General features: G+C 42.0%; 1 protein-coding gene across 1 annotated transcript in view; it reads left to right on the forward strand.

Moving 5' to 3' along the window:
- The first annotated feature begins 646 nt into the window (after positions 1-646).
- The window catches only part of fa2h (fatty acid 2-hydroxylase), a 43,073-nt gene continuing 17,181 nt past the window's right edge, over positions 647-26,538 (forward strand). The window contains exon 1 of the mRNA XM_083763265.1: positions 647-1,056. Coding sequence (XP_083619391.1) covers positions 766-1,056 — 291 coding nt within the window. The 5' untranslated portion in view covers positions 647-765. The remainder of the gene's footprint in view (positions 1,057-26,538) is intronic.

A 26,538-nucleotide genomic window follows, 5' to 3' on the forward strand; every position in this document is an offset into this window, starting at 1 on the left:
TAAACGCTTGGGTTTAGTGTGAGTTAATATGTGCGTGTGTGTTTGTGTGTGTGTGTGTGTTCGGTTGCGCACAGGTGGTGAAAAACAACCATGCTGTTTCTGTGCTCAGACCATAGACTCAGCCACCCATGCAGCCACCCACCCACACATAGCACTAAAAAAATAGACACTAAGCCGATTTGCTCAGACGCGCATGATGTAAATTCTCCATTCATTGTCAATGGGAATTTAATGTTTGTGTAAGACGAAAATCTACAGCTGATTATAAGATGACCAAACCTGTTCATCCCTGTTAGACAGGACTTACTAGCGGCTAGTATGTCCTGTCTAACAGGGATGAACAGTTTTTGTTCATGTAGGCTATAACTAGCCTACCTGAACAAACTCTTCTTTTTCTTCTTCCCTGCCGCGTCTGCATGCAGGCTTCAAAAATAAATATCTCTCCAAAGTGAATACAGGTGTTTCATAATGAGCTCTCTCTCTCCGGCACTTGTTGTAGGCTAATGAATATGTAACTCATATGCTAATGAGCTTATATGGTTGGGTCCTCAGGCGCAGCAGTCATAGTAAGTGAGTGAACCACAGCAGAAGTTTTATTACAGTGAGTGCACAACAGTTCGCACTCGGCGAGTCGGCGCCTCTTCCGCGGAGTTCTTTACGCACTCCTCCAGAGTCCAGACAGTTCGGTTCTGTTCTGTGTTCGGTTCGGTTCAGGACAAGGCAGGTGGACAGTGCACACACATCTCCAACACGAGCAGATCGACGATGTCTCCGTCGACGTCTCCGCGGTTCTTCTCGGAGAAGGAGGTGGCTCGCCACAGCACCAAGGACTCCTGCTGGGTGCTGCTGGGGACCAGGGTGTACGACGTGACCGGCTTCCTCCGCATGCACCCGGGCGGAGAGGCGCTGATCCTGCGGCGCTCCGGCAGGGACGTGGCCGGGGAGATGGAGGGTCCGCCGCACCGGCACTCGGAGAACGCGCGGCGGTGGATGGAGCAGTACTACATCGGCGAGCTCCAGAGAGACTGCAGCAGCAGCAGCGCCGAGGAAGAACAGGTACAGAGTCTGGAGTCTCTGGACAGAGAGAACGTGATTTTTTTCTTCTTTTACTTCTTTTTTTCCCCACCAGTCTAAATCCAAGCGCGTCGCCTTTAGTTTAGCCGATGCCAGGCACCTGCACAGTGCACAGCTGCCATAAATGACACCCAGTTAATTCTAAATTCTCAAAGATTGGTAAACAGGCAAACAGCTGGCTACTGTCTAAATCAAGGATGCGAAAGTGATACGAAAGTGCTTCTGTCAAGCGGAACTGTTATTTATTTCTTTATGCTCTTTTTGGTAGGCTATGTGTGTGCTTTGCTGGCCTGTAAAAAGGATGAGGAACTGACAGCAGTCACAGCAAGATTCTCATTTCTCACGTCATGTCATCTAGGCTATATATTCATAAGCATTGTCATAACAGAGGTACACACTTGTGTACATGCAGGCCTACTAGGCTACTATGTATTGGATTTGGATCACTAGATCTGTATAGAATATTCTAACATGTGCTAAATCTTTACAGGTGAATGTGTGCGTGAATATTTTTCCCGCAATATTTCCATTCCATGCAAATGTATTCGGAGCAAACATTTGCTATAGAGCGAAATCTCTAGCCATGTTCTGTAAATTTGTTTAGTTTGTTTGAGACACACACACAGACACAGCCTGTGGGTCTGTCTGTCAGTGCGTCACTATCCCAGCTGTAGTTGGGTGTTTTGTTTCTCTCCCTCTTCTTGATGCCTAAACAATCTGGCTTCAGAATAGATTATCAGGGAGGGAACTTATCGGGACTGATATTAGGCTACATGGACTGACTGTGTCGTCACCTGCATACTCATTCATAAAATGTTATACTGTTTAGAGTAGACTGACGATAGGTTCTCGGTTTAGGCTACTTGTAATCCTAGATTACTATTAGTGATGCACCGAATATTCGTCCGCAGAAAATATTCGGCAGAAAATGGCAAAAAAATGCATTTTCGGCCTATTCGGTTTCGGCCCAAATAGGCAGAAAATATCTCACTGAATAGTGTATGCAATTAATGCATTCAAAAGAGCTGAATGAATGTTTTATTATTATTTAAGTTAATTTTTGCCATAACCATAACATAACATTTGTAGAATCAAACTCAGGTTAATGGGTTAAGTGGGGATACTAAAACAGCGATATTCAGTTACACTTCATACCAATGATACTGTGCGGGTGTAGGTATGTTAAGTGATAACCACTTTCAACATGGCATTATAGGCTAAAGCTTTCTAAATCTTTCAAATTTTCCAAACATCTACAAGTTTGTAGGTCAACTATTTTTGCTATATTTGTCGTAGGCTACAACAAAGTATATAGTGCTTAAGTGACATTCTGGACTAGACCTGTCTGGCTGGAAACATTGTGGTTGCAAGGACTGCATTTCTGACCTTTCAGATACAGGACTGTGTCACAGTCATTACCCGGTGATTGAGAGATTATTTATTCTGTACTGTCTGTATAAACATACTATTTTAACTAGTGATGCACCGAATATTCGGCCGCAGAAAATGTTCGGCAGAAAATGGCTAAAAATGCATTTTCGGCCAATTCGGTTTCGGCCCGAATAGGCAGAAAATATATCACCGAATAGTGTATGCAATAAATGCATTTAAAAGGGTGGAATAAATGTTTTATGGACCCATAATAGTGATTATTATTTAAGTTAAATTTTGCCATAAATCAGGTAGCTTTAAGGTACGGCCATGACAGCAATGGTAGGGAAAAAAAAGATGTATAATATTAATCATATTCGGATATTCGGTTTTCGGTTTCGGCCAAGAATTTCCCTTTCGGTGCATCCCTAATTACTATCACAGTATCACTATAGGCTATCTCTTACTGTATGTAGCACATTTTGCTATAGAGCGAAATCTCTAGCCATGTTCTGTAAATTAGTTTAGTTTGTTTGAGACACACACACAGACACAGCCAGGAAGCCCTGTGTGGGTCTGTCTGTCAGTGCGTCACTATCCCAGCTGTAGTTGGGTGTTTCTCTCTTCTTGATGCCTAAACAATCTGGCTTCAGAATAGATTATCAGGGAGGGAACTTGGGACTGATATTAGGCTACATGGACTGACTGTGTCGTCACCTGCATACTCAGGTGGAGGAATAGGGATTATGGGAGGTTGCTGTTGATACATGAGATCAAGGTGACAGGCGCAGCGCAAAACAACATGGGATTTGGGGTCAGTGATGTTTTAGTGAATGATTCCGGCGTGTGCGTGGGTGTGGGTGGGTGAGAAAAGAAAAGGGAGAGAAACCGGTCTGTCTTGTCTGAATAAAGAGGAGATAAAGGGACAAACAGTGAGGAAAGCAGGGAAGTCCATTGTTTGTTTGTTGTTGAAGTTGTGGGAAGACGTATGTAGGCTTGCAGGCTAGACCCGACGCATGGGTTTATTTTGTCCCCCTTAGGCCTATCTATTTTGTCAATAGGTTACCTGTAACTGTTGTTGTTTTCTTTTTTCTTTCTCTAAAGTGGCCGTGAGTTGGCTCTCTAAATCTACAAGCTCACAGCGCGTTGTAAGGTTTTTAGATCGATCAGCTATTTTTGGCAAATGTTCACCTTCACCCCCCAGAATAGGGATACTCACTTCAAGTGGGTCACTGTTATGAGTATATTTTAGTTGTTCTATCTGTGCTTTCAGAATGATGCAGGAGCTTACATGTATGTTCCCCTTTGTAGATTAGCTGATAAGACGTATCAGTAAAATCGGACCTTTGAACAGCAGAGCACCACCAAGTAGTACAGGACAACCTGTGAGATGTATAGGCCTATAGGATATTGTAATTTGAGTAGTTTTAATAATACAAAATTATCCACAACTTAAACACCATAAAAGCAACACTCTAGTCGTAGACAGACTCACGCTTATAGACTCACACACTTCTCACTGTTTTTGAGGGGCGCTATCCCCTCCTATACACAGGTTTAATGTGTGTCTTTAGTTCAATGTTTGTTTTGTAAACGCCATTGACAATGAAGGGAAAAAGTACGTCATAATGTGCCATTTACGTCATATTGTCTATTTGTCAATGTTTGTGTTTGCACTGTCTGTTTTACATCACCATTACATCACCTAATCAACATGAGTTAGACTAATATATTGCACCCCTCACTTCACATGGGTGTGATATTTGAAAGTGCTTACTGCTTTTGCATTGCCCTGTAGTCCGGTACCAGTCCGGTACCAGTCCGGTACCAGTCACCAGCTCTGCTTCTGGCCAGCGGTATTAACAAGTCTGTCCATTGTGTCCAACACACATTTTCCAAGGGAACTTCATAGAAAGCAATGTGGGCGGGGGAATTAAGTTGAGTCAACTTTTCTTTTAATTATTCTTCTAGGCAGTTGTTGACATATCACAAACATTATGGTGAAAATACCTCGGAAGAGATAGTATGCAGCAGCAGCCAAGCCTCTGAGCCACTCTAATCCCTCCACCAGGTTTAAGTCTGTTGCAGTAATTGTCCCTGTACGCAGGAAAGGTAGTCCTTGGATTGAACCCCGACCTCGCAGTTTTCGGGTGGACACTCTTAACCACAAGGCCATTTACCTGGTTATCATTTATTATGCTAGACCGGTGCCCGTCTACTCAAATGCCATGCAAGCCGGGCGGGAACGATGCAAGTCGGGCACACGTGTCCATGCCCACCCATTTGTGCAATATTACCCGATGTAGTCATTGCACATGTTGCCTGGCATGCCGGAGTATCTGCTTATCTCACATTTTCTGACACGTCACAAGTTTGGCCAAAAAGTGGTACAAAAGTTACACAGACAATCCGTGAAGCTGACGGGTTGGGTTGGTTAGTCAGGGAAGCCGGTGCCCCACACCCCTCCCGAACTCACAGAGATTCGGTGAGTTTGAAGACACAGGGAACTGACAGACACATGCATGGCATTTTTTTCGGCTCTCAGAAACCGTTGGTTTGACCAAATTGTCAGTCTGTCCAACACTTTCGTCCCAAATAATGGTCCCACTTTTCTAGTATGACTCTTTTAACACTTTAAATGAAAATACACTAATCAAGAATGCCAATGTGATTTTTTTTTCTATCTGGGCATAGTTAACAGGCATCAATCTGAGATTTTAAAGGCACGTTTGGCAATTAGATGAGGCCTAATATATACCAGGTGAAAGAGCTTCAGAAGGAGTTAGGTGTGAACTTCTTCTAATTTTATTAGAATAGTTTCTGTCAAAGTATTCAGCTCATGCGATGCGAGAGTGCAGACTCTATAGCCAACACGGTGTTACTACTTATAACAGAAGTATAGTGAGAGATGTGTGAGAGAGGATATGAGGGACAGGCTATCTCTAGTTAGTAGAATTTTTACATGAAAAGACACTTTCAATTCTTTGTCATTTTTAGATGGCATGGCAATGGTAGTCGTCGACCGCACACTTTTGGTCCCAAACTTGAAAAGTACTGGCTGGATTGCCATGGAATTTGCCGTGCACCTCAATTCTCCCCAGAAGATGAACCCCAACAATTTGAATGACACCCCCATGACCTTTTCTCTCGCACTATACTGTCACTAAGGTGAACCATAGCCTCTAGTCTAGGGCCTGCTAGTAGGAGGGGACATTCTGACGCACCGCCATTCTGATTACGTGGCTTCGGTGGTTCAGCCCAAACCACAGCAGAGGGTCGAGACGGGACAAGACGCTTTTAGTGCTCGTCCCAGCGGTGTGATCCTGTTGCACGTCGACCCAAGTGATTCAACTTGTTCAATTCAATGGCCCAAACCACACCTATGGGTCGCCATGCAACTACTTGCAACCGTTTGGTAGTAAAGAGTTGCATGGCGACCCATTGGTGTGGTTTGGGCTTTAGGGCTAGGGACAGGGCTAGTAATGTGGCGAGTCGGAATGGCGATGCGTCGGCCGTCGGAATAGCAGGCTTCGGAATGCCAGTGTGTAACACTAGTGGGACTTTTAGTCTTGTCCTTCAGTGTTTTCTGGTCTGTCACACATGTGGAAAAATAGCAAATTGTTCTCTCGGGAACAATATTTGACTGGTCACATAGACAGGACGTGGGACCTATAAGGATTTCCCTAATCGGTCTCCCACATGTCACCCAAGAACAGCCACTGCACAGCAGTATGAGAGCATACATAGCTACGCAATAATGTAATGGATATGACCCCAAAACCTGTTACATGTGTTTTCTTATTTCTTTTTGGAAACAGGCCTCTAGGACGTGGAAGTGGTTCGTAAACATTTTGGGCTCAGGCCACCACTAAGAATTGTTTCATCCACGGACGAAACCCTTAAATTACATTGTCACTTCTACTATTACTGTGTGTGTGAGTGTGAGTGTGAGTGTGAGTGTGAGTGTGAGTGTGAGTGTGAGTGTGAGTGTGAGTGTGTGTGTTCAAAACGTCAGTTTTATTATGGCTTAAGTCGTTAAAAGCAATTCTACTCATTTTCAATCGATTTTAATTCATAAACAACTAAATATTATTTACTCATAGTCATTCACTCTATGGTATCTTAGAAGCTGAACTAGTCATGGTTGTCTTGTCAGTAACAGGGCTGAAAGATTTGGGATAAATATGTTGTTGTATTCTAATTTCATCGTTCGCTCGCTCGCATCGCTGGCAGTGTGGATGGTGTGTAACGGGCAGAGCCTGCACTTCTTATCCTTCTAATCAGCTTGCTGTGTCATTCTCAGGTGTACATTTGTTTGCCTGGGACTCGAGTAACTTTGTTCTGAAGGACTTCTTTGCCTGCTATCAGCCTATCTATCTACTCTGGGACAGGATGTGGGAACTGGGAATAGGCTGTTCAGCAATCTATATCAACATTCTTTCTCCTTCATAATGGGGCCTTCTCTTTCATAATGAAGGGGGGGTGGGCTGGCTGGGGGGACTTCATATGCAATATAAATGTAAATGAATACAACAGGGCAGCAGTAATGAATGCATAGTCTTTACGACCGGTATATACTATCCAGTAGTTTACTAGTATGAGAATGTGATATTTGTATTCATGAATTACACATTAGGACAGTAACTGTAATAGTATATGCATGGACAACAGAGACAGTACAGATCAGGAACACTGATTTGTGTAAATAAATAGAAACTTAGGATTTGCAGAGAAGAGATGTGTGTCAGAGCAGTGGTTCCCAAACTTTTTATACTGAAGTACCACCTCAGAATATATTTGGCTCTCCAAGTACCACCATATTATGTTAAAATCCAGAAGCATATACCTGCCCTTTTTGTTCCATTCCTAAGCCAATTATGCTGCTGCTCTGACAAAACTGCTGATATTTCTAATGTGATTAATCCGTTCTCAAACATTATATTGATGGCTACGGTAGGTGTGCTGTCATGCTCATTTCAGCATGGCTGGATATAGCCTATTTCAACCAATTGCTTGTTCAGAAGAACTACCTGTAGTAATATAAATATTTCATTCCATTTTGTCTTTTTTTCTCCTTTTTTGGGCAACTCACTCCTCTGTGTACCACCAGGGGGGGGCTCAAGTACCACCAGTGGTACTAGTACCAGTGGTTGGGAACCTCTGTGTCAGAGGACAGCTGGGGTTGAGCCTGGCAGGCAAGGTCACTGGAATGTTCACTTTCATCAGCAGCACCAAGCTCATTCTCTCCTCAATGACACGATTGTCTTTCAGACTGTGTGTGTGTGTGTGTGTGTGTGTGTGTGTGTGTGTGTGTGTGTGTGTGTGTGTGTGTGCACGCGGGTGTGTGTGTGTGTGTGTGCGTGCGCGTGGAGGCTGGGAGCGAGGAGGGACAGAATATAGTTAGAGCAGAGAGGCGAAATAGAACAAGAGTGGAGTCAAGGAAAAGAAGGAAGCACACAGAGGGTTGGAGAGATGGGATGAGGGGGAGAGGTAATGACGCGAGCATGCAAATGGTGGTGGCGGGGTTTGCGTAAATGGTCACGCCCTCCTCCTACTACGGGATAAAGTACAGTTTTAGGGGGACGCCGTCTCAAGCTCTCGCGTAAGCGTTTGCCCCGACTCCCACTTAAAGTGGCTATTGGCCAATCACAGCGCGTCCTTACCCGAACCCACTACCATTTCCATGGTCGCGGTAATGACAGGGCAGTGAGAGGAAAAGGGTGGTGGACGGTGTACAGGAGGAATAAAGGAGGTTGTGTTACTACTACTGTCAAACGTCATAATGCTTTTCATAACAGGTCACTTTGCCTCATTTACAACCCCATTAGCCACTCTCTGGGTCAGAGTTCATCACCAGGGCAATAGATTAGCTTGCATTGTTTGCCTTTGCTGCCGTGGAAACAGCCAAGGCCCTCAATTATCACTCATCTCTCTGGGTCACAGGTTTAGTCGCTAAGGTAACACTCCCCCCCCCCCTCCACCTGGGGAGGAGAGAGACTGATAGAGGGGGGAAGAGAGGGACGAGAGAGAGAGATAGAGAGAGAGAGAGGCCGTGTTGATTTTGACAGACATTTGTGATTGAGTTTAGTCATAGTCTTTTGAATACAATTTCATTTAGTTTCAGTCATATTTTAGTCATCAGAGATGTTTTAGTGTTCAATAAATCATAAGATTTTAGTCTAGGCTGAATCTACAGTTGATTTGGTTGACAAAAACATATTTTTTTGGCAGGCCTTTAATTGATGGAGTCATAATGCCTGACTTTAAACGTGGCTGCGCTCTGAAAATAGCCGATCTACAAGCTCACAATGCGCATTGTGAGCTTGTAGATCTGCTATTTTCAGAGTGCAACACCCGCGTGCAACCAACCATAAAATGAAAAAATAAAAAATAAACGATCCGGGCACTCAAGGTTAAAATGAGGAGGAAAGACTTTATTAAATAAAAAAGGCAACTGCCACAACCATAAAATGACTTCTACTGGATCTCTTCTCCACTACGTTTTAGTTGAAATTGTCAATATAGTCATCATAGCTTGGGTTTTTTGCCTTCGCTTAGTCGACAAAATCAACACTGGAGGGAGAGAGGAACGTGAGGTCCAGTTAGAATACACAGTGAAATCCACAATGTTAACTGACTGAGAATGTAAAACATTGAACTGCAAATGTCTTCAATGTAGACAGTTTTCCCTGTCTTATATCTGAACTCCATTTATGTCTATTCTTCTCCTGTGTGTTTGCAATAATCTCTAGTCTCTAGTAGGTGGGCGGGGCCTTTTGCTTTTCAATGTTTTCCCCCAGCAGGCGCTTTGAGAGTCCTCGTTATTGGTTGCTTTGGATGAAAGGAGGTAGGGAGGAGTGTCCCCTCGTGGGGATATGACAGCTTGTGTTGGAGCAGGAAGACATGATGAAAAGTCTTACATCCTGACAGTTTCATTATTAACCCATTCTGACCTGAGATCAGATTCTAAAAGTATCTTCGATTTTTCAAAAATAGCAGACCTACAAGCTCATATCGCGCCACTCGGTGGCGCGATATGAGCTTGTAGATCTGCTATTTTTCAATAGATAAAGCATAACATGATGCTAACACCAAAATGGGTGCACGGTCAGAATGGGTTAAAACCCATTTAGACCTGAGGACGATTCTACAAATGCCTTCTAAATCCTGACAGTTTTCTGAAAAACCCCATGTTTCTATGTCAGTGGTTCTCAAATATTTTCACGTCAAGGACCCACAAAAATATATGTAAATTGGAATGGGTAAAAGTCAATCAAAACTATCAATACTGCACTGTAGAAATACTCTTTTACAATTAGAAGTCCGGAATTCAAAATGAGTGAAAGTACAAAAGTATTGGCATCGTAAATGTACTTAAAGTACCAAAAGTATAAAGTAGTCACTAGTCATTGTGCGGAATGTCCCTTTTCAAGCTTTGAAAATCTTTTGAAAATTGCAGATCTACAAGTTCGAAATGTATATGAAGTGGTTAATGTATGTTTTGTAATAATAATCAAAATCTACAAAGTAACTAACTGCAGTACAAGTACAATATTTTCCTCTGAGATGTAGTGGAGTAGAAGTAAAAGTATTGAAAATTGGAAATACTCAAGTAAAGTAATAATACTTAAAAAAAATACCTATTTTTTCCCCCAAGTCCGTATATACGTACGTTGACGCTAGGTGGCGTCATGCCCCCGCCCCCCTGTCAAAATTCAAAAATAGCTAAAATCTTGGTTGAAAAAAAAACTAAAGTATACAGTAATTAAGTAAATGTACTTAGTTACTTTCCACCACTGCTGCTTGTATTGAAGCAGGAAGACTGGTGTGTTGTGAAAACAGAGAGAGAATTCCTAGACAGATATTTCTAGAAACAGGGGGAGATCCCTTCTTTCCTTCGTCACATTTATCCAAACATCTATTCAGAGTCGCTGTCACTTTCATTAGCCAATTACATGTCATGCACGCAGGGAATTCTGACTGTAATTATGTTTGACAACATAATTACTACAGCATAATAACAATCACGTCACCTGGGAACTGGAACTCTCTGGAAAAAAAAGGAAATCTACAAGTCTACAATTGTGTGTGTGTGTGTGTGTGTGTGTGTGTGTGTGTGTGTGTGTGTGTGTGCGTGTGCGACCCTGTGTGTGTGTGTGGGTGGGTGGATTTTTCAATGGAGGCTTGCTGGCTCTGAGCCCTGGGGGAACAAATACTCACAGGTGTTTTGTTTACAAGGTGAGGGAGAGAGACAGACGCGATTCTCAGACACACCCAGAGGAGCGTGGTGGGTGGGTGGGTGGGTGGGGGTGGAAGCACCACCCACCCAGAGGAGCGTGGTGGGGGTGGAGGCACCACCTCCTCGGCTGATGCAGCTTTAGGAGCTACAATCGGTGTCACAGTTGAGATGTAGAGATACGGATAAGAGGGGTCAGTGAGTGCACGGTTACATCTGCAACTGGTCATTTCACTCTGTACAAATGGAACGGTCACAATTCCAATGCATCTCATTGTCTATTTGTCATTATAAAACGACTCATGTGTTATGATTGTTGTATATTGTATATTGTAAGTATTAATATTAACTATATGAGTTCTCAGGAACTGGGGATGGCAATGAAGGACCAGAAAGCCTGGCGTCAGTGGCGTGGCATTGTGAAATCCATGATATCGACCGCGGCTGAAAAATGATGATGATGATGATGATAGTGTTATGCAGATTAGAAGTATGTTTATAATGCATTATAAACGGACATGGGATGCATAGGAAGCACTACGCTACACACAGTGTACAAAACACACCATGTCACATTTTATGGGCTCATAAAACCTTTAGGTTGTAATTTAACTATATGTGTTGCACAAAGGTGAAAGCTCTTTGAGGTTTCGTGAAATATTGGCTTCATGTGTTCATGGACTGTGTGTGTGTGTGTGTGTGTGTGTGTGTGTGTGTGTGTGTGTGTGTGTGTGTGTGTGTGTGTGTGTGTGTGTGTGTGTGTGTGTGTGTGTGTGTGTGTGTGTTAGTCGTCTGTGTATATAGGGTAAAAGGTTTCTGCATTTCTGCCTTAAAGCCCTCCTATTTTCAACCAATGCCTGAGCAAGACACTGAAATGTCATTTTCGGTCATTTTCTTTTGAAGGTTCAGTCTGAAACCAATAGAAATGTTTCATCGCTCCAGGCTATGGCATGGTAGAACCTCACTCACGTGGTGCGCAGTGTTATTGTTTGTGTAGCCTGCATGCGTGCTGGCCAATACAAGGTGGAGAGAGCCAGAGAGAGGCCAATGTGAAGCACGTTTGTTACCAAGTTGCTTATTTCTAACCTAAAATGTTTTCATTCAGATACATTATGTGCTGATTAAGTTTAAAATTGGGTATCACACGGGTGAATGAAATCAAGATTCATGAGAGTACCTAGGTCATCACGCAGCACGTTTTAGAAATGTCACTGTGATTATAAAACAAATACGAATCGGTTATTAAGATTATTAATGGGTGTGTTAGATTAAAGTGTGGGATTGTCAAAGCACTGTGACCAGTGGCACCTACACCCATGGCTCTGGTCACACCTAAATAACACGCCGTTATTGATTTTATTAGCTACAGCTGCATTGCTTCTAAGCCCGTATTTTTTCATTCTCTGTGTTGGAGCCTACAGTCTCTATAGGACGATTAGCTTACTAACTTACTTACTGACTGGATTGTAACATGACACTCCTTTCTACACACACCTGCGCACGTGCACACACAGACACAAAACCATGTCACGAACGCACGCGCGCACACACGCGTGCGCGCGCGCACAGCCGCACACACACCTTATGGAATAGAGAGCAAGGGTGGAATCTCGACTCCTCGAGTCCTCGCCATTCAGGTTTGACTGGTTTTATCATTTTGTTTGGAGCGTACTGTACATGCATGTGTACGTGCGTTCAATCGCTCATACACATGCACGCACGCACATTCACATTTCCAGCCCCAACCCGCTCCCCCGCTGCCTTGCCTTGTGACAATGACTTCAATGTCCAAAGTCATTAGGTATGGAAGAATTCACCTGTAGACCTGAAGCTTTTTCTGTGTATTTATAAGCCCCCCCCCACGCCCTTAGAGCCAATACAGTTGGCAGCTTAGCGGAGACCTTATACCTTGACCTTAGTTCTATTCCAGCTGTGGTGGGATGATTTGGGAATGGTACATTTATGCTGTTTGGCAATTGGATGTATGTGCGTGTTCGTGCGCACGTATAGGGCTGTCACGATTACAATTTTAAGTTGACGGTTAATTGTCACACACATAATTGCAATTAACGATTTCATTGTGTTTTTTTGCATTGAACATTGGGAACGTTACAATTTGTATTTCTGTTTGCCTTTTAGGCTTTGTAATCACAAATTGCACTTAAATATATATATCTTTGATTTTCTTCCCCCCAAAATTAGTTGATCTAATAGCTTGTAGATGTGCTCTTTCTGCTATTTATTTTTAAATGTTTGAAAAAAACTATTTATGATTTTGCAAAAATAATTGTGATTATCTCAAATAATTGCAATTATCTCAAATGATTGCAATTAGGCGATTATGTGATAATTGTGACAGGCCAGGAGATGAGATGAGGTAAATGGGAAATGCATTATCTCTTTAGCAGAGCGAGTGTGTACCGTACCATGGCACGGGCATGATATAGCAATTAACCATTAACCACAGAGTCATGTGACCTACAGTATCTACCTCAGCTGATGGGAGAGCACACACATTTGAATAGATGAGCACACAGCAAATGGGATGTATTGATTGGCTAATGAATGATTAATCTCAGAACTTTCTCATGGTGAAAGTAATTTCTGGAATGCTATAGACTAGCGTCGCAGTCCTGCCCCCTTTCATGATGAAGCCAGGCCCAGGAAATGAATCCCAATGCATTTTTCCCATAGACATTTCAAAACGTATTTATTTAAAGTACGAAGCCAACTCTTGTCGTGACAAGTCATCACAACACACACAATATTTTGGACCAAACAAAGTCATTATAAAGAAGAAAAACAACAAAAAGTGTGCCGTTTCTTTCTACTTTCTAATTCTTTGTTTGGCCCGAAATCCTTTGTTTGTTGTCATGATTATTTTGTCACGACGAGTTGGCTTTGTCCGCGGCGTAAACGTCTTTAAATAAATACTTTCTGAAAAGTCTGAGGAAAATTAACAGGGATTTCTTTTCCGGGTCTCTCTCGGGGGGGGCGGGACTGCAACGCTCTATAGGCCCTACACGTGACGTATGCGATTTTTATTGGCGAGCTCACAGCTCTTCTGGCATGCTCATGACAGCATTTCAATTACAACACGTGATTTGAATTGAGCTCCATAACATTTGGAATAGACTTTGAGACATGAGATTAGATCTAGTTCTTGACTATAGAATCTTTGGCACCTTGAACTACTTTAGGTCTGCATTTAACCACTTAACCCATTCTGACCTGAGATCAGATTCACACGAGGTTTCCGCCGGACACACACTGGTCTGATGAACCCATTCTGACCTGAGATCAGATTCTAGAAATGTCGCTCTTCGATTTTTCAAAAATAGCAGACATACAAGCTCGTATCGCGCCACTCGGTGGCGCGATATGAGCTTGTAGATCTGCTATTTTTAAATAGCTAAAGTATAACATGATGCTGACACCAAAATGGGTGCCCTCTATTCTGAGTGAAACTGACTTGCAACTGTACTCCCCTCGTCAAAAAATAGCCGACCTACAAGCTCGTACATCTGATATTTCTTTGGAGATTGTGTTCAAGAGGTTAAGGAGCTGTTTTAACCGATAGGGGTGATGGGTGATTTATCTAATCTGGAATATAATGGGGTGATGATGGGTGATTTATCTAGTCTGGAATAGGGATGATTGATATGGGGTATTGGCCGGGTGTTTTATACAATCGGGAATATGGACGAACCAGTAGTCAGGAATGATGATGAATCGATTGATAGTCAGAATATCTCTAGGTCGCCCTCAGACGAGCTCTCCATCGTCGCTACCAGTCATCCCAGTTCTCCATACATGATCTGGCCAGTTTGTTGGTGCTTTGCGCTCCTGTGTCTTTCTTGAGTACATCCACATTATGTTAACACGGGACGTCCTTGTCACCAGTGCCCGTGTGTTGGTTCCCAAGGCACTAGGTTTGCTGGCTGGCAGCTCATTGGTATCTTTGGCAGTGTCCTGCTATAGGCTCATTCTCTTGGCTGCTAAGTTCTGGCCCAACCTTTCCATTCCATCATAGCAAGTCTTGTTGCGACCACAGGTTGTGATTGTGAGAAATAAAAATGGTGTGAGAGAGACCGTGTGTGTCTATGCTATGAGGAGTCCAAGCTGCTTCTTTTCACCTGACAGGGGGGAGTTTCCCCGGCTGGACGTAGAGCGTGGAAGGAACACATATGCCCAGGGGGAGGTAGTTTAGAGACCAGGATTACTGCATGTTTTTTTGTCAGGGTACCTACCCAGTACCCTATGGGGACACGGGCAGAACATGCAAACTCCACACAGAAAGGCCCTTTCGCCAACCCTGCCTCAGGTATGGGCACTGATGATGACTATGGCCACTGACTGCTTTGTTATGTAGTTGTTCCACTGTTCCACAAATGACCGATGCTTGTGTCCAACTGTCCATATGGCGCAGGCTTATGAAATTGTCTCACACTTTTTTTTTTTTTTTAAGATATTTTTTTGCGGTTTACGCCTTTATTGATTTTTTAAGGGATAGAAAGTAGGCTGACAGGAAACGGGAGAGAGATGGGGGGATGACATGCGGTAAAGGCCGTGTCGGGTCCGGGAGTCGAACCCGCGGCACACCGCGACTGGATCACCAGTCCGGTGCCCAGACCGTTACGCTACGGCCTGGGCCAATTGTCTCACACTTTGATGCCACTTGCAGTGTAGTATACCTGGAGTCTGGTACTCGTACTCATGTCCTAATCCCTGTGCATTACTATCTGCTGAATCCTTTCTATTGTCTATTCATTTGTGTGGTTGGCCACACAGGGCAACCAGACTATTTGTTATTGTCAGTTTATTGCATGCTTCTAGAGTAACTTCTGCCATCACTGTGGGTCTGTGGGGGGCTTCTATTGTTATACAGAGAAGGAGTAGTCCCGCTACACAGTCTTTGCTCCAACAGTGTTTATGTTGTTAAAACACCATTTAAATCAGGACACGACGTTTCGGGCCGTGAACGGCCTTCATCAGGTGATCACCATCACACTGTCATATGATCCCTTGTTCTTAAGTGATGCCCTGACCCTGATTTAATTGTTGTAATTTGTTTTTATGTGATTGCATACACCTTTTCTTTATTTAGAGTGGGTCTAATTATGGTTTTGAGGGGAGTGTCTTATGGGTTCTGGTTATCTGTGCAGCCAATGACCTGCATCTCCATGACCTCACAGGGGGTGTTGTCTATCAATGTTTGGTGGTTATTGTGCCCTGCATTGTCTGTCCTGATGAAGGTCTAATCGACCGAAACGTTGACCCAATAAAGAGCAACATTCCTGGCAAGTTTCTGACAGTGTGCGGGACCCTTCTTTGTTTTTCAAAGATAACCTTTTTAAGTTTGATCATCATCACCTGACATCACCTGATGAAGTCCGTTCACGTCAAATAAAATAAACACTGTTGGAGCAAAGAGTGTGCGGACTATACTCACTCTGTATTACATGTATCTACCTTTTGTCCAGCCACCAGCAAGGAACTGGATGTGTGCAAGCCACCTGCTTTTTAAACTGGTTTCTAGTGTATGTCATCATGCTGAAGCCATTATAATCTGTGCTATGGGGTCACTTTTTGAGTGGTGCAACCACTCCCTTACGGAGCTATGCGTGTGTGGGTGGGTCACCACCTGTGCGCAACCTAACACAAACACACACGCACATATTAACTGTTGTATATATGGTGCTTTCGGGTGTGCCAGTACAGTACAGTGACCGTACATTAGAAGATACAGAGCAGAGGGACCCCCACACTGTAACTTTGTCATTTCTCAACCGTTTCGGAAGCGGTGCGGCTCGCCGGAAACGGCTGGCACCCTGTGGGTCTGGAACTTCCGCCCCCCCCCCCCACACCCCCCAGGACCCCCACACGGAGTTGCACCACTCACTTCACGCGGGTGTGATTTGATATTCATGTTTTACTGTTCATTCATTCATTCATTCATTCATTCACTCTAGTGATGGGAGATTAATCGGCAAACACATAGGTATCGGCTGATTTTTGTAGTTTTTAGATTAATCGGCATCGGTTCGATTCATCAATTGGACCGATTTATTAATCAGTTTGATTAATCGGTCTGCTTTTACAGATGAACAAGCACAAAGTAACAGCTTGAACAGATCTGCAAGCTCACAATATTAATATTAACTATAAAGGTATTTAAGTTAAATCTGACTTGCCTAAGCCTGCAGTGCAGACACCCTGTTACTATGTATTTCTCAGAATGGACAAAATTATTATAATATTTCAATACAGAATGAGATCATATCGACATTGGTAATATCGGTTATCGTCCAAAACAGCAATTAATTATATTGGATATTGGCCAAAATGTCTCATCGGCACATCCATCATTCATTCTTTTTTTGCCTGCCCTACATTCACTACTACCTCTAGTAGCAGTGGCGTGCACAGACATTTAGAGGGGCAGGTGCTCAAGTGAAAAAAAGGGCACCTTGTGCAGCGCATTTTGGTGCTTAAGCTATTGAAAAATAGCAGATCTACAAGCTCATAGCGCGCCACTCGGTGGCGCGCTATGAGCTTGTAGATATGCTATTTTATTTATTTATCGAAGAACCAGTGCACTGACATAGAAACATATAGCTTTATATTGTGGGGGCCTAAATAATATAGTAGAAGCGTTTTTTATCAAGATTTGATCAATGTCACCATGGTCCACACACTACAAATTAAAAAAAAAAAAAAAAAGAGCAAAATTGCCAAAAGGGCAGATAGTGTCTATCTGTGCACGCCACTGTCTAGTAGCGACCGAAATAGACACTTTTTCATGATTGTCTGCCTCGTCTCTAGACTGCCTCTAATTGGCTGCCTCGTCTCTAGACTGCCTCTAAGCCAGCGGTGCCCAAAAGGTAGATCTACCAGTACATCACAAAGGCTGTGCAGGTAGATCACATGACATGCCCCTAAAGAGTATTTAATTTAACCCATTCTGACCTGAGATCAGATTCATACGAGGTTTCCGCCGGACACACACTGGTCTGATGAACCCATTCTGACCTGAGATCAGATTCTAAAAATGTCAGTCGCTCTTCGATTTTTCAAAAATAGCAGACCTACAAGCTCGTATCGCGCCACTCGGTGGCGCGATATGAGCTTGTAGATCTGCTATTTTTAAATAGCTAAAGCATAACATGATGCTGACACCAAAATGGGTGCCCGGTCAGAATGGGTTAAATGTATAAAATATATATACATATATATATATTTGTGGCATCTGCCACTTGAATTAAAGGTGACTTGATTGATTGACATCAAAAAGTGCCTGTCAGCTCAAATCCACAATGCAATATTTTGTTTTCAAGAGTGTTGCTGTGCACAAACGTCGGTAGCATTATGAAATAAATAAAGAAACCCTACCTATTCCATTTCTCCCCCTCTATTTCCCATTCCAAGTGCATTTGTCTTATGTAATGTCAGCACCACTATTCTAAAGCGGCAGCCTACTATTTTCAGCAATGGTGGGTAGATCTTGTTGGGCTGGTCATTTTGAAAGTACAGTAGCTCTCAAGTCAAAGAAGTGTGGCCTCCCCTGCTCTAAGCCAATGGGAGATTTACCTATAAGACCCATAGTCTGAACGGAATAAAACTCATACTCTGAGTCTGAACACTGCAACGTGATGCAGAGCGGCTGCCGCACACAAACTGTATTACTCTAGTCTGTAGATGTTAAAGAACGAGAGCTTTCTGCACTCGTTCTTGTTTTCCACAATTTGTGTAACCCATTTTCACCCAGTGCCAATTGCCTAAGCTGTAATCCTGGCCGCTACTCTCCCTCTGCCAACCTGGGGAGAACATACCATTCTCATTACGTTTTACAAGCCAGCTTTGTATTCCAAAAGGGTCAACAACATGTGACATTAAAACAGAACCCTACAGTATGTCTCATACAAGGGGATATGCCCATCTGGTGACATTCTTTTTTTTTTTTTTAAACTTTGTTTTTATTCTTATTTTTCATTAAGCAGATGGGTCACATTGGGCATCACAGTACATATCGTAATTGTTACACGTCTTTTTGTTACATTTCTTGTCATTGACTTTCACAATGTAACGGGTCTTTACAGTTCCAGTTCCAGTTCCAGTTCTTCGGGTAGTTTCAGAGTGTCTTAGTTTGTTCGTTTCCAGGTACAGGTTTCATGGTAATCATACATCGGTAGATTAAGACAATGAATAAAGTAAATAAATTATATAAAAGATAAAATAAAATAAAATATGAAACAAAAAATAGGGCAAACCAAAGGCAAGGCAAAAATATGAGTTCAACAGGTACATTTATGACATCGTTGACAGAGAAAAATAAGAATAAAATAAATAAATACATGACGGTGTTCACCTCTTATTCTTTCATACAAAAGACCTTTACAAAATATCTATTCCCATGTATAATATCCATTTCATCCAGTATTTGTAAAACTTTTCTGTGCTTATCCTAACGGCGAAAGTGAGTTCCTCCATCTCGTATATGTTTTGTACAATGGCTGTCCACTCTCTCTTTTTAGGGGGGCTTTTATCTAGCCACTTTTTGGTTATTGCCTTTTTTGCTGCCACTAGCAGTATTTTAAGAAGGTATTTGTCTGGGGTATTAAGGTCCTCTGGTATGTTACACAGATAGACATATGTAAATTCAAATTCAATCTCAAAGCCCATTATTGCATTAATGTCTGATACTATTTCTAGCCAAAATTGTTGTATTCTTGGGCAGTCCCAAAATACGTGGAAGTGGTCAGCCATTGCATTATTACATTTCCTCCAACAGTTCCCTGCTTCCGGTGTCCCACCCTGTAGGCTTTTTATTTTTGGTGTAATGAAGAACCTAATCATGTTTTTCCATGAGAATTCTCTCCATAGGCCAGAGCTAGTGGTTGTGGATATCATATTACATATATTCAGCCATTCTTCTTCTGTGATGGTTATATTTGCCTCCTTCTCCCATTTAAGTTTGACATATGATGTGGAATGATTTTTAGCAGAGAATATATTCGAATATAGTTTTGATATCAGTTTTTTTGTGGTTTCCCCTTTATAAGCTTCTGTAAAGATGTAAATCAGATCTGATCCAGGTTTGTCTATTTTTATGTTTTTATCAAAATGGTGCCTTAACTGTAAGTACCTATAAAAATCCTGTTTTTCCAGGTCATGTTTGTCCTTCAGATATTGGAAGCTTTCCAGGCCTGTATTGGATGAAATCAGACAGTATATTGTTATACCCTCCCAAGTCCATCGTTCGAATCTAGCGTCCATCTGGGCTGGTGGGAAATCGGTATCATATGCTATCCATTTCAATCTCTGTATTTCTTTATCTATCTTTTGGGCTTTGCATTCCTTAAACCAGATGTTCAGGGGGACTTTCGTCCATTTACTTAATTCTCCTGAGTGTTTCCTCATGAGAGTCCTATCACCCAATACTGCCTGGAGGGGGACATCCAATTGATTTATTTCAATTACCTTCCATTTCGCATCATATTCCGGATTACACCAACAAACTAAGTATCTTATTTGTGCCGCCTTATAGTAGTCTTCTAGACACGGGAGAGACATACCTCCCTCATCTTTAGGCAACTGTAATGTTTTGAAACGTACTCTGGGTTTCTTACTTCTCCAGATAAACCTGGAGATGGCTCTATTCCAGTTGTCAAATTGTTTTTTTGGTATTTCTACCGGTAAGGATTGAAAGAGGAATAGTAATCTCGGCAGGATGTTCATTTTTACGGCTTCTATTCTATCATGCATACCAAACACCAGGGGGGCCCATCTGTCTAAGTCTGATAGTATTTCTTTTGTAATGGGGTCATAATTTTCACTGTAGATATTTGTCAGGTCTTTTGGTATATTGATACCCAGATATCTAATAGTTTTTGCGTTCCATTTAAAGTTGTATCTATTTCGTATATTCTCATGTGGTGAGTAGTTAAATGAAAGGACTTGGGTTTTGTCTATGTTCAGTTTGTATCCAGAGTATGTACCATATATTTCCAGACAGGTCATGAGCTTTGGTAGACTGGTCTCTGGGTCAGAAAGTGTCACCAGTACGTCATCGGCATATAAACTAATCTTATGCTCCGAGGCTGAACCTTTCATTGAAATCCCTAATATAGAGTCATCTTCCCTTATTGTTTGAGCGAGTGCTTCTATGAATAATGCAAAGAGGGCGGGGCTTAAGTTACAGCCTTGACGGCAACCGCGTTCCAAGTTGATTGTGTTTGACAGGCTGCCATTTATTTTGATTCGGGCAGTCGGTTGGTGGTACAAGGATCTGAGACATTTTATAACCTGTTCTTTAAATCCAAGGCGTTGCAGTACCATGTATAAGAACTCCCAGCGGCAAGCATCGAATGCTTTCTCGGCGTCCAGACTAATTGCCAGTGATGTAGCGTTGTTCCTACTCATACTGTCTATCAGGAATAGTGCACGTCTGACATTATCTTGTGTCTGTCTGTGTTTTATGAAACCACATTGATCTGTGTCTATTATATCTGGAAGTATGTCTTCTAGTCTTCTTGCCATTATCGAAGCAAATAGTCTATAGTCTATATTGAGTACCGAAATAGGCCTGTAGGAGCTACATTCTGTTTTGTCTTTGCCCGTTTTTGGTATCACTGAGATTATAGCCTGTCTCCATGATACAGGTGTTTCTCCCCCTTTAAGTACATGGTTAAAACAACTCTTGAGTGTGGATGTTATTGAACCTTTAAATACCTTATACCATTCGGCCGGGAAGCCATCACCCCCTGACATTTTGTTAGTTTTCAATCTGGATATAGCATAGTCAATTTCCAATGTTGTGATGTCTGTGATTAACAATTTATTTTGTGTTTCGTTTATTGTTGGTAAATCCAAGGATTCCAGGAAATTCTGTACCAGGGGGGGTTCTGCTGCTATTGGTTGAGAGTATAACCTTTTATAATATTTTTCAAATGATTTCTGTATTTCTTCCGTATTGTGGCTCAATTTGTTGGTGACAGGGTCCTTAATTTTGAAGATTGACCTTTCATTTTGTTGTTTGCGTAATTTCCATGCCAACACTTTTTTCGCTCTGGGGCCGTTTTCATAATATTTCTGTTTAATATATTTGAGTTTTATTTCCACTTGTTTATCAAGTATTTTGTTTAGCTCTAGTTTTGTTGTACGTATTTGTTCCAATAGTTGGGGGTCATTTGAGTCCATGTGTTGTTTCTCTAATTTTTCCAAACCACTAGTTAAATCATTGACACGTTTTTGCTGCAGTTTTTTGTGACTAGCCGACCACATTATTAGTTTCCCTCTCATCACTGCTTTCGCCGCGTCCCATAGTATATCAGGTGTTATATCTTCGGTGTTGTTAAGTTCCAAGTATTCTTTTATTTCCTTTATATTGTATTCCTGGAATTGGGTGTTATTTAGGAGGCTCGTATTTAATCTCCAAATTGTGTTTTTCCGTTGAACATCCAGGTGGAGCTTCAGGTATATTCCTGCATGGTCAGAGATGTCTTTTACTCCTATCTTACAATCTATAATCCTATGTCTTTCTGTGTTAAACATGAAAAAGTAATCAAGTCTACTGTGTACCCCATGTGGGTGAGAGAAGTAACTAAATTGTTTCGCTGTTGGGTTAATGTCTCTCCATACGTCAAACATCTCCATTTCTTTAACCAATTTTTTAACATACAGTGACTCCTGGTTGATTATTTTTCGTGGGTTTGAGGAATCCTGGGCTCCCATCTGAATATTAAAATCCCCGGCTGCGATTAGCGTACCTGTGGTTTCGGTGGCAATCAGTTCAAATATTTTTTTTGTTAATGATTTATCCGAGCCAGGTGGTCTATAAACATTGAGTAATGTTACTTCCCTAGAGTCAAGAAGTCCCTTAACCAAAACATAGCGTCCCTCTTTGTCTGCAATTTGTGTATTGAGTTGGAAAGTGATCTTATTTGAGATAAGTATTGCGACACCCCTAGTATGTCCATTGTGTGATGAATAGAATGTATTTTTAAATCCCAGTTTCTTCAATTTTTCATGTTCATCTCGCTTCATGTGTGTTTCCTGCCAGAAGATTATTTGTTGGTCTTCTCTTTTCATTTTAGCTATAAGCTTGCTTCTTTTAATTGGTCCCTGTAGCCCGTTAACATTGAGTGTAACTATTTTATATTCTTGTCGTGACATGTATTGTCCATTGGTATACAATTATTTCCATTGTGAGCCCGGGTAGACCTTGACTTGTCAAGTGTATTTTTAGCAACAGCAATAATCATCAGAATAAAAAACAAAAACATAAATAAAATTGTAACTTCCAAAATTGAGGTTTCTTCTGTAAGCAATACCTCAAGAGGAAAGGTAATCCTCTGTGTAACAGAAGGCCTTTCTAGCACAAACTCACTGTTATACTGTGAATCGGTGCACATGACATCAGATGGAGCCCTTGGTCTCCCAGACAACAGGTCTGTATTAACATAAAACATCTGAGTGTAAAACAACCTATCATGTAGGCACTTAGTGTTCAATCATGAATCCAAGCAGTGGTAGTTTTGTTAAAGAAAATAATACATATATATAAAGAGTAAGTATAAATAAAAGCAAAAAAGGAGAGAATAAGGGGTGAGGGATGGGCCATTATTGGTTATTATATCCCATTCTGAGTTCAGAGGTTTGTATCCCATTCCTGTCCTTGCACATCCATGTACCCCCCGTCCCCACACCCACATCTAGAGATACTAACTCACAGTAGACATGTGTGTCATCCTTAAAAAGAAAAAAGCTTATAGTATTTTTAGTAAATTTAAATTAAATAAAAGGCAGCATATACACATATATACATACAGGCATATATACATATATACTCATGCACACAAATACTCATCCCACTTACAGTAACACACACGTCCCACACGCGCGCACATACAATCTATATCATGAGTATGCATCAGACTATTAAGCAGAGACGTAGATATACAGTCCGTAACCTGGATTCCTCCTCTCAGAGAATTATCCCTTTGTGCGCGCGCGCACACACTCACACACTCACAAACACACACACACACACACACACACACACACACACACGCACTCATCTCACTCACTCTCACACACACACATATACACACAAAACTACCATTCAAAATTCGAAGGTAAAAGAAAAGCACTGATATTCGGTCGTGTACAAGTTAAATAATAAAACGGCAAAAGTGTCTTGTATCAAATAAGGCGAGCGAGAACAATCAGAGATAAAAAAGTAAAACAAAAACAGACGGGGGTCCAAATCTCACTGTCTTCTTTTAGGTGTAGGTGTTAATCGTGTAATTCTGTACATCGTTCTTTCTGTAACAGTGTGTTTTGGTCTTACCCCATCGTTGATCGGTCAGCGTTAAGGATTACTTGTTTTCAGGCGGTGGCGTCCTCATCCAGTAGTGGTGGTCGCGGAGTTGTCGGGGGGGGGGGGGTGGTCGTGGTGCGGCGGAATTGCTGAAGCCTCTGTGTTGCTCTCAGTAGTGCCTCTTGGTTAAGCGGTGACTTCTTCCCCACCGTCTTCCAGGCGGATTTCCTCAGCGTCGTCAGGTTGTCCGCGATGGTAGTTGTGGAGGCGGTGGGTTGAAGGCTTCCCTCTTCCACGGCGTTCAGGATCCCCCTCTTCTTCAGGTCCTCTCTGGCTTCCTCCATGCTGTCGTAGGTGGTGGCGGGTCCCGTGGGGCGACCGGCTCCGTTGTAGAACACGCGCAGCTTTGTCAGCGGGGGTGTTTGAAATGCAATTCCCTTATTTTTAAGGAGCAAGCGGATTGGGGCGTATGCTTTTCTTTTTATCTGTATTTCCTGAGGGTAATCGTTGTCAAAGTACACCCTTTTGCCGTTCAATAGGACGACTTTTTTCTTCCATGCTGCGTTACGAACCAGCTCTTTGGTTTTGTCCTCCAAGAAACACATGATGATCGAACGGGGGGTGGCGGTCGGCGGTGGTTTGGGAATGAGGGATCTGTGGCATCGCTGTATGCCCAGGTCAATGTCCAGTGCCAATTCAGTCTTTATGAAGTTATTAATGAATCCCATCATGTCGTTTTCCTCGCTGTTTTCTGCGACGTTATATAAACGCAGGTTTTGGCATCTGGATCTTGTTTCTAAATTCAAAACCTTCTCCTGTAACTTCTCGTGTTCATGTAGTAGTGAACTCATAATGTTGTTAGCGTCTTCGCTCCATTCCTCAATGTTCGCCACCCGGCGCTCTGCTTGCTCCACGTTGTCCGCTGTGCTTTTCATGTCGGTGCCAAGCCTCGTCAATTTGTTGTTAAATTCCTCCTTAAGACCTGAGATTTCTTTGCGTAATTGTCCGGAAAGAGTCTCTTTAAAGCTCTCCAGGTCCATCCTAACATCGTTCCTCATTGCTTTTATGTCAGCATGTATCGCGGTCATACTAGCTAGTAGGCCCGCCATGTTGTTCGTCTCCGGTTCCATGACCATGCTGCCGTCGTAACTTTTCTCCGTTGCTTGTCTGTTTTTCTTTTCCGATCTGGTGGTTGCTTTATCCTTTTTAGCTTCGTGGTCTTCCCCTTCCATTTTTGTGTTTTAGTTTAAAAAAATAAATCGTTTTGGGGGAAAACTAGATAAACCCTGCTGGGAGCTCTTGTCTCACGCTGCTGCTCTTTCTGGTGTCATACCGGAAGTTCCATCTGGTGACATTCTTATGAATAAACAATATACATGTTTATGTTTGTCATGCACAGAGAGAGACAGACCTTAGTTGAACTAAATACATGAAACTTTAAACTAAACATGGAGTTTGCAATAAAACATACCAACAAGTAATGAATAGGGAACATAGTTATAGGCTAGAGCTTTTTGCATCAATTATTCTTTGGATGGTTTAACTATTGACTACTAGAAGGGCTTAATTAATGTATTGCTCCATGTCTTTATATGTAATACACTACAGTCAATTATGACAATGGGCAGGTTTTGTATGCGAGTTATGTGAATAGGACAAGCAAGCTGAAGGGTGTACACAGACACTCCTGGACAGAGGGAAACAGACCTGACAATACGTCTCTGAATTCACTCTTGTTTTCAGTGTTTAAAGGACAACTTTAGTTTTTTTCAACCAAGGTTCATGTTTTAGGTTGTTATTAGAGAAACTAAAAGGTGAGTGTTAATTTTCTTTCATTTGCTGCTTTCTTTCGTTTTGGGGATTTTAGCAGTTTTTGACAGGGGGGCGGGGGCATTCGAGCATGGGGCTAAATATGTATTTTCTTACCAAATTTGATGGTGATTTATTTATTTATTATTTACTATAGTCCTAATAAACCCCAGGAAATTACATCTGGCCACAGAAGATCACAGGATCTACTGAATGTGAAGGTAGCCTACTGGGGGAAGGCTTATACTGTGTGTATATATAGGCTCAATATGTCAGTTTGTCACATTCAATAGATCCTGTGATCTTTTGTGGCCAGATGTAATTTCTTGGGGTTTATTAGGACTATAGTAAATAATAAATAAATAAATCGCCATAATATTTTGTAAAAAAAATACATATTTAGCCCCATGCTCGAATGCCCCCGCCCCCCTGTCAAAAACAGCTAAAATCCCTAAAACGAAAGAAAGCAGCAAATTAAACAAAAATAACACTCATCTTTTAGTTTCTCTAATAACAACCTAAAACATGAACCTTGGTTGAAAAAAAACAAAAGTTGTCCTTTAAGTAACAGCGTGTGACTTAACGTCACAAAGGAGTGGAACGTGTCGCAGAGAGAGAAAGATGGAAGAATGATGAGTCAGAGGAGAAGTTGGGTTGTGTTTGGAGAAAACTAAAAAGAAAAAAGTGCCTGAGCATAATTTTATTTAGTTAAACATGGATATAAAGC

Source organism: Protomyctophum parallelum, assembly GCF_964188405.1.
Source record: "Protomyctophum parallelum genome assembly, chromosome: 4".
In the NCBI taxonomy this organism is placed as follows: domain Eukaryota; kingdom Metazoa; phylum Chordata; class Actinopteri; order Myctophiformes; family Myctophidae; genus Protomyctophum; species Protomyctophum parallelum.